At 50.3% G+C, this 10993-nt stretch overlaps 1 protein-coding gene across 1 annotated transcript in view; it reads right to left on the bottom strand.

Moving 5' to 3' along the window:
* Positions 1 to 1178: 1178 nt before the first annotated feature.
* Positions 1179 to 10993, bottom strand: part of LOC140395259 (scavenger receptor cysteine-rich domain-containing protein DMBT1-like) — a 34491-nt gene continuing 24676 nt past the window's right edge. The window contains exons 11-14 of the mRNA XM_072482825.1: positions 9014 to 9124; positions 3601 to 3729; positions 2358 to 2515; positions 1179 to 1370 (exon numbers count right to left, since the gene is read on the bottom strand). Of these exons, the coding sequence (XP_072338926.1) occupies positions 1341 to 1370; positions 2358 to 2515; positions 3601 to 3729; positions 9014 to 9124 (428 nt within the window). The 3' untranslated portion in view covers positions 1179 to 1340. The remainder of the gene's footprint in view (positions 1371 to 2357; positions 2516 to 3600; positions 3730 to 9013; positions 9125 to 10993) is intronic.

Raw genomic sequence — 10993 nt, 5'->3', positions numbered from 1 at the left:
GGAGCATCGGTCTGGGCCCCAATCTGTGATAATCACTGGTTTGCCCTGGGGAGTATGGACCAGGGGCGGGGCGGAGGGGGAGTTCCGGTTATGGCAGAGAGCGGGCATTGAGAGGATGGGGGATATGTTCATAGAGGGGAGCTTTCCGAGTATGAGGGCATTGGAGGAAAAGTTTGGTTGGCGAGGGGAAACAAATTCAGGTATCTGCTGGTGCGGGACTTCCTTCGTAAACAGGAAGTCCTTCCCGCTCCTACCACTAAGGGGGATTCAGGACAGGGTAGTTTCCAGAGGGTGGATAGGGGAAGGGAGCATCTCGGACATTTATAAGGAGCTTATGAGGTTGGAGGAGACGCAGACCGAAGAGCTGAAGCATAAGTGGGAGGAGGTGCTAGGAGGTGAGATCGAGGATGGTCTATGGGCAGACGCGTTGAGTAGAGTCAACGCATCCCCACCATGTGCCAGGCTCAGCCTGATACAATTTAAGGTTGTTCACCGGGCTCACATGACAGTGGCCCGGATGAGCAGATTCTTTCGGGTGGAGGACAGGTGCGCAAAATGTGCGGGAGGACCGGCGAACCATGTCCACATGTTTTGGACATGTCTGAAGCTTAGGGGATTTTGGCAGGGGTTTGCAGATGTCATGTCCACGGTGTTATAAACAAGGGTGGCGCTGAGTCCAGAGGTGGCGATTTTCGGGGTGTCAGAAGACCCGGGAATCCAGGAGGAGAAAGAGGCAGAGATTCTGGCCTTTGCTTCCCTGGTGGCCCGAAGACGGATACTATTAGCTTGGAGGGACTCAAAGTCCCCGAAGTCGGAGACCTGGCTAACTGACATGGCTAGCTTTCTCTGTTTGGAGAAAATCAAGTTCGCCTTGAGAGGGTCACTGTTAGGGTTCACCCGGCAACCGTTCTTTGACTTCTTTGCGGGAAATTAATCGTCAGCAGACTGGGGGGGGGGGGGGGGGGGGGGGATGGTTTAGATTAGAGTAGGGGGTCAATAAGGGACGGACCTGTATGAGAGGTAAATGGCTTTTGCACGATGTTCATGGTTTATGTATATTGTGTATTTTGTTGTTGCTCCTATACCAAAAATACCTCAATAAAATGTTTATTAAAAAAAATACTATTTTCAATGTTTTATTCAATAGATCAATGAAATATTTTCATATAAATGGTGGAGTAAATGACTGTCTAGTTATTAAAACACAAATAAACATGGTGATTAATGTAAATAAATTGAAGTTTATATCGAGAAACACATATTCAGCTTGTCCACACAGGAGATTTTAATGGATATTTTCTCAGAATATTTCCTGCAGATCTGTGGCACTCCTCAGGGTATCACATTGTGGTTTTGGGGCTGAATTTTACCTGAAAAGAAAATATATGAATTGTGAGTGTGAGGGAAATGTTCGCTGTGGCTCAGATTGTAGCACAATCCCCTCTCATTATCGAGGTTCAACTCCCAGCCCGAGAACTGAGTAAAATGATCAAGACTGGCACTCCAGTGTAGTACTGATGAAGTGCTACATTGCCAAAAGTGCCGAATGAGTCAAACTCTCACTGCTAGGCTGTAAATTTCCCCATGGGACTATTTAGAAAAACAAATAAGGTCTCAGAGAGCTCCTCCCGGTGTTTTAGACGATAGAGCGATTGTACTCAAACACCCTTCACTCAAGCATCCTGTAAACGGCACGTGGCACAATGGTTAGCGCGACTGCCTCACAGCGCCAGGGACTCGGGACAATTGCGGCCGTGGCTGACTCTTTGGAGTTCGTACTCCCTGTGTCTGTGTGAGTTTCCTCCAGGGTTCCGATTTCCTCCCAAAGTCCAAAAATGTGCAGATCAGGTGGGGTGACTGGAATAGGCTGGGCGAGTGGTCCAAGTAGGGTGCTTTTTCCGAAGGTCGTTACAGACTCGGTGGACCGAATGGCCTCCTTCTGCACTGTAGGAATCCTATGTTAAGCGAAAAATCTATTCAATTAGCACCTCCCTGCTCAGCGATTTGCTCTGAAAATATCGGATGGCCCGTGTCCTTAATGGGAACAGTGACCTCATTACAAACAGTAAGTTAATGTTTACAAGGTGTCTTCAGGCGTAAGAGTCGTAAATTGCAGCAAAATACAAGTCTTTGTTGTGTTTCCTTTTGGTTAAAACAATTCTAATAGTCACACAGACAAATCAAAGCGAATCCTATTTCCATTACCCATAATGTTCCCATCTCAAATAACCATTTAACTCAAGAGTAAAAAGCACATGTTTTCTGTGTTAAACTTCACAAACTGTAAAACACGTGTACTGCTCACTCTAATCCCGGCATCACAAACATTGCAAAGGTGAATAAAACATTGCTCTTACCGGGTTGCCGTGAATGTTGTCAGAGTTTGAGCCATAATCACTGCCCATCGGTAGCAGAAGCTCAGAGGCTGTGAATGTGTCTCGGTGAACTTCCTCATTGTTCCCCGGCTCGGAAGGTAAAGGTAAACTGGGATCAGTGCGAGTCTGGGAGCTGTATTCTGCCGGGGGTAACAGATTATAGTTTAATGTTGGGAATGAAATAATAACAAAATTTGCATTTCCTTAGAACTTTGCAAGTAATAAAAATGTTCCAAGTTTTCACGAGAGGGCTTTGCAGCAAACTTTGACATGGAGCCAGATGAGGTGATATTCGGGCAGCTCACCGGCAGCTTGGTCAAAAAGACAAGTTTGAAACTATGTGAAAAAGGTGGAAAGGAATTAGGGAAGGAATTCCAGAGTTAGGACCTTGACAGCTGAAGTCACAGCCATCAATCATGGAGCAATAAAACTCAGGATGTTGAATAGGGCAGAATTAGAGAGAATGTGGGACTGGGAAAGATTACAGAGTTGGAGAGGGATCTGAAAACTATGAGGATTTTCAATCGGGACGGTGTTTAACTGGGATGCAATGTAGGTCAGGGCTGCTGGGTGAATGGGACTTGGAAGCAGAGTTTTGTTTGACTTCAATTCCTGAAGGTGAGAATGTGATTGACCAGCCGGAAGCACGTTGGGAAAATCACATTTACAACTTTCAGAGGAACAGTTGAGTTCCAGCAGCGGATGAGCTCAGCCAGGCTGGGAGACAGGCAATGTTACAGGAAAGTCCCCAATGATCCACTGAACTGTTCATCGTCTTCTCAGCAACAATAAAACCACAAGAGCTCAAACTTCTGGTCCTCAGACATCAGCTCGGTTATTCTCGCTCTGGGAGGTGTGTGATCCTGTGAAACAGCAGATTGGCAAATCCTCTGTAATCACTCAGTTCACCGATTTTATTTGCTCCCTAAAATGTCGATAATCGTTCCAGTTGCTGATGCCTTTTGTTTAAATAAATGACAAGAGTCAAGGTGCAATTGACATGAGTGTGTTTCAAATCAAACTTCTTTCTCCAAACACCTGGAACGAAACTCCTGCAGTGCGGATCCTGCGCAGTGTGATTTTGTGCCGGGAAAACTCAGGTATATTTGATCGTGCCGTTCGATTTTCAGTAAATCCGCCATTAACCAGCAATCGACATAGAATTCAAAACTGCTCCAGTACACAGAGGGCTGGGGACTGCGGGAGTGTCAGTAATTTAACTCACCCAGACTGGACAGATCACCGGAACTTGTCCCTGTGAAGGGATCATCAGAACCACTGCCCAGCAGCAAGTGACCGCCCTGAGTCTCAATGGCTTCAGTCTCAACATCATCATAATCTCCCGGGACTGGACCTGGGAGCAAATCGTAATTTTCACAAAAAGCAAATTCAAACACTGAGCGCTTAGAAATGATATAATTAATGTGGTATTATTAGGTATTGCAGTACCCGAGAGGCTGAAGACCATTGGTTTAACCTAGGAGTTTACCATTGGCTGTTTGGTCTGTAGCTCCGCCCTGACAGGAGGGGTATAAGAACCGGTGCCATCCCAGCAGCCCTCATTCTGTACCGAAGCTGCTGGGGAACTGTTCTAGTCTATTAAAGCCTTCAGTTAGGTAACTACCTCATCTTTAATTGTAATTGATCGTGCATCAATTTAATCAACTACACTTAAACTGAAAGGATGGATCTCCGAATCAAGCCGGAGTGTCTATAACTCAGCCCCCACGCGGAGAACTCGGTGGCGATATTTAAGCACTGGCTGGCATGCTTTAAAGGCTACCTCGAGACGGCCAGAGGCGCACCCTCAGGAGAACAGAAACTGCATCTCCTGCACTCAAGGGTAAGCCCTGGGATCTACACCCTCATCGAGGAGGGGGAGGACTTCGATGCTGCGATCGAACTGTTAAAAGGACATTATATCCACCCTGTAAATCAGGTCTACGCACGTCACCTGCTTGCAACTAGACGGCAAAGCCCCAGGGAATCGTTGGAGGAGTTCTACAGTGAGCTACTGATGCTGGGCAGAAACTGTGGCTGCCTGCAAGTTTCGGGGAGCGAGCACATGGAACTCCTAATCCGGGATGCCTTCGTAGCAGGTATGAGCTCCTCAGAGATCCGCCAAAGACTCTTAGAAAAATACACCCTGGGACTTAGAGAGGCACGCACCCTGGCAGGGTCCATGGACGTTGCCTCCAGAAACGCACAATCCTATGCGCCCGACCACGCGGTGGCAGCCCCACAGACTTTCCCCGTGTCCCCGCAGTCCTGCGCTGTAAGACGGCCCACTAACTCCGTCGGGCCCTGCTGTTTCTTCTGCGGGCAGGCGAAGCACCCCCGCCACGCTGTCGGCCCGCACCTCCACCTGCAAAGGGTGCAGCAAGAAGGGCCATTTTGTGGGGGTGTGCCAGGCACGAGCCGTGGTCGCGGTCTCCAGCGACTCCGGACCGCCGCGGCAACCTTTCCTTCGGGCCCCAGGTGTCCAGCACTCACCGCCACCCCCCTATCCTAGGGCCACATGCGACCCACGGCTGCGGCCATCTTGCCCCTCGGACACGATGCTGGACGGATGGGTGCCGCCATTTTGTCCATCCCCGCCGCCATTTTGTCCATCCCCGACCACCATGTGCGAACCATGGGAGACACCATCTTGGATGGGGCCCCAGGCCCCCAGCACGGCCGACTACACGCTGCCCGATCAAAACCCGCAACTACTTCATCTGGCCTCGGTGACTCTGGACCACACTTGCAACAGCAACGATGATGGTCTTCATCAACGGCCACGAGACGTCCTGCCTGATTGACTCTGGGAACACGGAAAGCTTTATACACCCCGACACGGTAAGGCACTGTTCATTTGTTACCCACCCTGGAAACCAAAGAATCTCCCTGGCCTACGGGTCACACTCGGTGGAGATAAAGGGGTTCGGCCTAGCAAACCTCACTGTCCAAGGCAGGAAATTCAACAAGTTCCGCCTTTATGTCCTGCCGCACCTCTGCACGGCTACACTCCTGGGGTTGGACTTCCAATGTAACTTGCAAAGCCTGACCTTCAAATTCGGTGGCCCTATACCTCCCCTTACTGTCTGTGGCCTCGCGACCCTTAATGTCGACCCGCCTTCCCTGTTTGCGAACCTCACCCCGGATTGCAAACCCGTCGCCACCAGGAGCAGACGGTACACTGCCCAGGACTGGACCTTTATCAGGTCAGAGGTCCAAAGGCTACTGAGGGAAGGGGTCATTGAAGCTAGCAACAGTTCCTGGAGAGCTCAGGTAGTGGTGGTAAAGACCGGGGAGAAACATAGGATGGTCATTGACTTCAGTCAGACCATCAACAGGTTTATGCAGCTGGATGCGTATCCTCTCCCCCGCATATCCGACCTGGTAAACCGGATCGTGCAATATAAGGTCTTCTCCACGGTGGATCTCAAGTCCGCCTACCATCAGCTACCCCTCCGTACTAGTGACCACAAATACACTGCCTTCGAAGCAGATGGGCGGCTCTATCATTTTTTAAGGGTTCCCTTTGGTGTCACTAACGGGGTCTCGGTCTTCCAATGCGAGATGGACCGAATGGTTGACCGGTACGGCTTACGCGCAACGTTCCCGTGTCTTGGTAACGTCACCATCTGCGGCCATGACCAGCAGGACCACAACACCAACCTCCAAAAATTTCTCCAGACCGCGAAAATCCTTAACCTAACGTATAATAAGGATAAATGCGTATTTAACACCGACTGTCTAGCCATTCTAGGCTACGTAGTGCGAAATAGAGTTATAGGCCCCGACCCTGAACGCATGCGTCCCCTTATGGAGTTCCCCCTCCCTCACTGCCCCAAGGCCCTGAAGCGCTGCCTCGGGTTTTTCAGTTATTACGCCCAGTGGGTCCCTAACTACGCAGACAAAGCCCGACCCCTAATCCAGTCTACAACCTTCACCCTGTCGACGGAGGCCCGCCAGGCCTTCAGCCGCATCAAAGCAGACATTGCAAAGGCCATGATGTGCGCCATTGACGAGTCCCTCCCCTTCCAGGTCGAGAGCGATGCGTCCGACGTAGCTCTGGCCGCCACCCTCAACCAAACGGGCAGACCCGTGGCCTTCACCCATACCCTCCATGCTTCCGAAATTCGGCATTCCTCAGTCGAAAAAGAGGCACAAGCCATAGAAGAAGCTGTGCGACATTGGAGGCATTACCTGGCCAGCAGGAGATTCACTCTCCTCACTGACCAATGGTCGGTGGCGTTCATGTTCGATAATGCACAGCGGGGCAAGATAAAAAAACGACAAGATCTTGTGGTGGAGGATAGAACTCTCCACCTATAACTACGAGATCTTGTATCGTCCCGGGAAGCTAAACGAGCCTCCTGATGCCCTGTCCCGTGGCACATGTGCCATTGCACAAGTGGACCGCCTCCGAGCCCTCCACGAACCTCTGCCACCCGGGGGTCACTCGTTTTATCCACTTCATTAAGACCGGCAACATGCCTTACTCCATCGAGGAGGTCAGGACAGCCACCAGGGACTGTCAAATCTGCGCGGAGTGCAAACCGTACTTCTACCGGCCAGAGAGGGCACACCTGATAAAGGCTTCCCGTTGCTTTGAACGCCTCAGCATGGACTTCAAAGGCCCCCTCCCCTCCACCGACCGCAACACGTACTTCCTGAACGTGATTGACAAGTACTCCCGGTTCCCATTCGCCATCCCCTTCCCAGACATGACCGCAACCACCGTCATCAAGGCCCTCCAGGGTATCTTCCCACTGTTCGGTTTCCCCGCGTACATACACAGTGATAGGGGGTCCTCCTTTATGAGCGAAGAACTGTGTCAATTCCTGCTCAACAGGGGCATTGCCTCAAGCAGGACGACCAGTTACAACCCCCGGGGAAATGGGCAGGTAGAGAGGGAGAACGGAACGGCCTGGAAGACCGTTCTACTGGCCCTACGATCTAGGAATCTCCCAGTCTCCCGCTGGCAAGAAGTCCTCCCGGAGGCCCTCCATGCCATCCGGTCATTGCTCTGTACAACTACCAACCAGACACCTCATGAATGTCTCCTTGCCTTCCCCAGGAAGTCCTCCTCCGGGACCTCACTCCCAACCTGGCTAGCAACACCAGGACCCATCCTGCTCCGGAAGCATGTGCGGGCGCACAAGTCGGACCCATTGGTCGAGAGGGTCCACCTGCTGCACGCTAACCCCCAGTACGCCCAACTGGCGTTCCCTGATGGCCGGCAAGATACAGTCTCCCTCCGGGACCTGGCGCCCGCCGGAACCCCACGCGCACCCGAACCATTACCCCCCCCACCCCTCCACTGCACCTCACAGGAGGGTCAGTCCTCCCGCCGCTCCTGCCTAGGCCCTCCCACCCACGGACGCCCCCTAAAGGCAAACTCGTGTCAACCGTTTGCCCCACCAGCGCCGTCTATGGGTGACGAAGCTGCCATGGAGGCCGAAGCCACGCTCCTGGAGTCGCAGATGCCCGGATCCCCACCAGAATCACCACCGAAGCTCAGACGATCCAGGAGGATGACCAGGCCACCCGGCCGACTGATTGCTTCAGTGTAACTGTGACTATAACTGAACACTGAATGTATATACCTTCCGCGCTTGTACATATTTTCAACAACCCTGTAAGGAGGTATCACCTCCACATCTGATCATACCATGTTAGATGCAATTGTAACCACTGGCCACCACTCCCGTCGGACTCTTTTTTAACAGGGGGTGAATGTGGTATTATCAGGTATTGCAGTACCCGAGAGGCTGAAGACCATTGGTTAAACCTAGGAGTTTACCATTGGCTGTTTGGTATGTAGCTCCGCCCTGACAGGCAGGTTATAAGAACCGGTGCCGTCCCAGCAGCCCTCATTCTGTACCGAAGCTGCTGGGGAACAGTTTTAGTCTATTAAAGCCTTCAGTTATGTTACTACCTCGTCTTTAATTGTAATTGATCGTGCATCAATTAATCAATGTTCCCGGATTTTGTCGGTTGGAACACAGATGTATTTTGATGTTTAGGTATAGTGAGATGAGAGGGCGGTTACTGATTGGACCGTTCCGTGTCCCTGGTAGGTCACCCTCAGTTTTATAGTCACAAGAATCTCAGTGAATCTTCCTCCCAAACTGCACCCACATTTCCATTATCCCTGCCACACAGCCCACAGGCATTTCATTGTTTTACACAACTGGTTAAAAAAAATAATCGTTACTATTGTCACAAGTAGGCTTACATTAACACTGCAATGAAGTTATTATGAAAAGCCCCTAGTCGCCACATTCCAGTGCCTGTTGGGGTACACCGAGGGAGAATTCAGAATGTCCAATTCACCTAACCCAGGCAGAATGTGCAGACGCCGCACAGACAGTAACCCAATCCGGGAATCGACGCTGGGACCTTGGCGCTGTGAAGCAACAGTGCTAGCTACTGTGCTGCCTTGCTTTCGCTGTGCAGTCGGTGTGATGTTTGTGTCTGCTTCGAAGTATCCCTGATTCTTTTTGAAAACTAAAATCACTCACCAATACTCCCTCTCAGTTACAGCGTAATTCTACTCTCTCTCAGTTACAGCGTAATTCTACTCTGTGATATTTTTACTTGTTGATGTACAAAACCGAGAGAGGAACAGATAAAAATGTACCCACCCTGAACACTGCAGGAGTTTCCATCAGGATCATCTGATCCAGGATCCATGTCACCCAAACTGTGACTGGTGTAATATTCAATCTGATTCAGCGAGTCGATGGAAGCAGAAACTGTGAAATGAAAACGTTTTTGGAGAGAATGTTTGGAATGTGGACGCAGAGAACATAATAGTTATATTGTGTCTGTGACAATGTCCTGGAAATTGACACTGAGTTAATACTATTGTGTAACCATAAAACCATAAGACCTGGGAGCAAATGTAACCCATTCGATCCATGGAGTCTGCTCGCATATTTATTGAGGACATGAATTGTCTGATGTCATTATCCTCAACTCCATCTTCCCGCCTTATTCCCCATAACACTTAGATACATAGACCACAGAGTGCAGAAGGAGGCCATTCAGCCCATCGAGTCTGCACCAACCCACTTAAGCCCTCACTTCCACACTATCCCCATAACTCAATAACCCCTCCTAACCTTTTTGGACACTCAGGGCAATTTATCATGGCCAATCCACCTAACCTGCACGTCTTTGGACTGTGGGAGGAAACCGGAGCACCCGGAGGAAACCCACGCAGACAAAGGGGAGAACATGCAGTCTCCGCACAGAAAGTCACTCAGCGGAGAATCGAAACTGGGACCCTGGCGCTGTGAAGCCACTGTGCTAGCCACGTGTGGTATCGTACTTGCCTCCAATGTTTTCCCTGAAATGACGGAAGTTGCGTGGCGATGTTATAGACATTGGACCGAGTGGATAGTCAGAAGCTTTTTCCCAGATGACCATCGGCTGCTTTCCAATTTGAGCTGACTGGTTGTGATTTAACCATACCTCAGACGAGGGGCAAGATTGAGAAGACAGGCCTTCATGAACAACCTCAGCCAGGAATTGAACCCACGTTAGTGGGAGCGGTCGAATTGTGCTCTGGGAATGTGAGTGAACTGATATATTTGGGCAGCGGCTGAACCCGAGGCACTACACGTGTAGTGTCTCCCGCCCGCCCTGCTCCTCTGAGCAAAAAAAATAATACTGTGGTGTGTTGATAAGGTAAGATTTTTCTATTTCTATTTCTTCTTATCGTGTGATTGGTTACAATTTTTCTTTTTTTTTCCCTTTTTCATTTATCTATTATTTGATATTATAGTTGGACTAAGTTAAGCTTATGATTAAAAATGGCAGGAGATCTCAGACCCGTGTTATGTTCCTCTTGCTCAATGTGGAAGCTCAGGGTCGTGGCTGATGTCCCTGACTCCTTCAAGTGCGGGAAGTGTGTCCAGCTGCAGCTCTTGTTAGACTGCATGACGGCTCTGGAGCTGCGGATGGACTCACTTTGGGGCATCCGCGATGCTGAGGAGGTCGTGGATAGCATGTTTAGCGAATTGGTCACACCGCAGATTAGGATTGCTGAGGGACAAAGGGAATGGGTGACCAAAAGGCAGAGAAAAAGCAGGAAGGCAGTGCAGGTGTCCCCTGCGGTCATCTCCCTCCAAAACAGGTGAACCGTTTTGGATACTGTTGGGGGAGATGGCTCACCAGGGGAAGGCAACAGTAGCCAGGTTCATGGCACCGTGGCTGGCTCTGCTGTACAGAGGGCAGGAAAAAGAGTGGAAGGGCTATAGTCATAGGGGATTCAATTTTAAGGGGAGTAAATAGGTGGTTCTGTGGTCGGAAATGTGACTCCCGAATGGTATGTTGCCTCCCAGGTGCGTGGGTCAGGAATGTCTCAGACAGGCTGCAGAACATTCTGAAGGGGGAGGGTGAACAGCCAGTTGTCGTGGTGCATATAGGCACCAATGATCTTGGTGAAAAACGGGATGAGGTCCTACAAGCAGAATTTAGGGAGTTAGGAGCCAAGTTAAAAAGTCGGACCTCAGAGGTAGTAATCTCAGGGTTTCTACCAGTGTCACGTGGGATTCAGAGTAGAAATGAAAGACAAGGCAGGATGAATGCATGGCTTGACAGATGATGCAGGAGGGAGG

The sequence above is a fragment of the Scyliorhinus torazame genome, chromosome 18, assembly GCF_047496885.1.
Source record: "Scyliorhinus torazame isolate Kashiwa2021f chromosome 18, sScyTor2.1, whole genome shotgun sequence".
In the NCBI taxonomy this organism is placed as follows: Eukaryota; Metazoa; Chordata; class Chondrichthyes; order Carcharhiniformes; family Scyliorhinidae; genus Scyliorhinus; species Scyliorhinus torazame.
The sequence above is the reverse complement of the archived record's forward strand: the minus strand, read 5'-3'. Positions and strand labels throughout refer to the sequence as shown.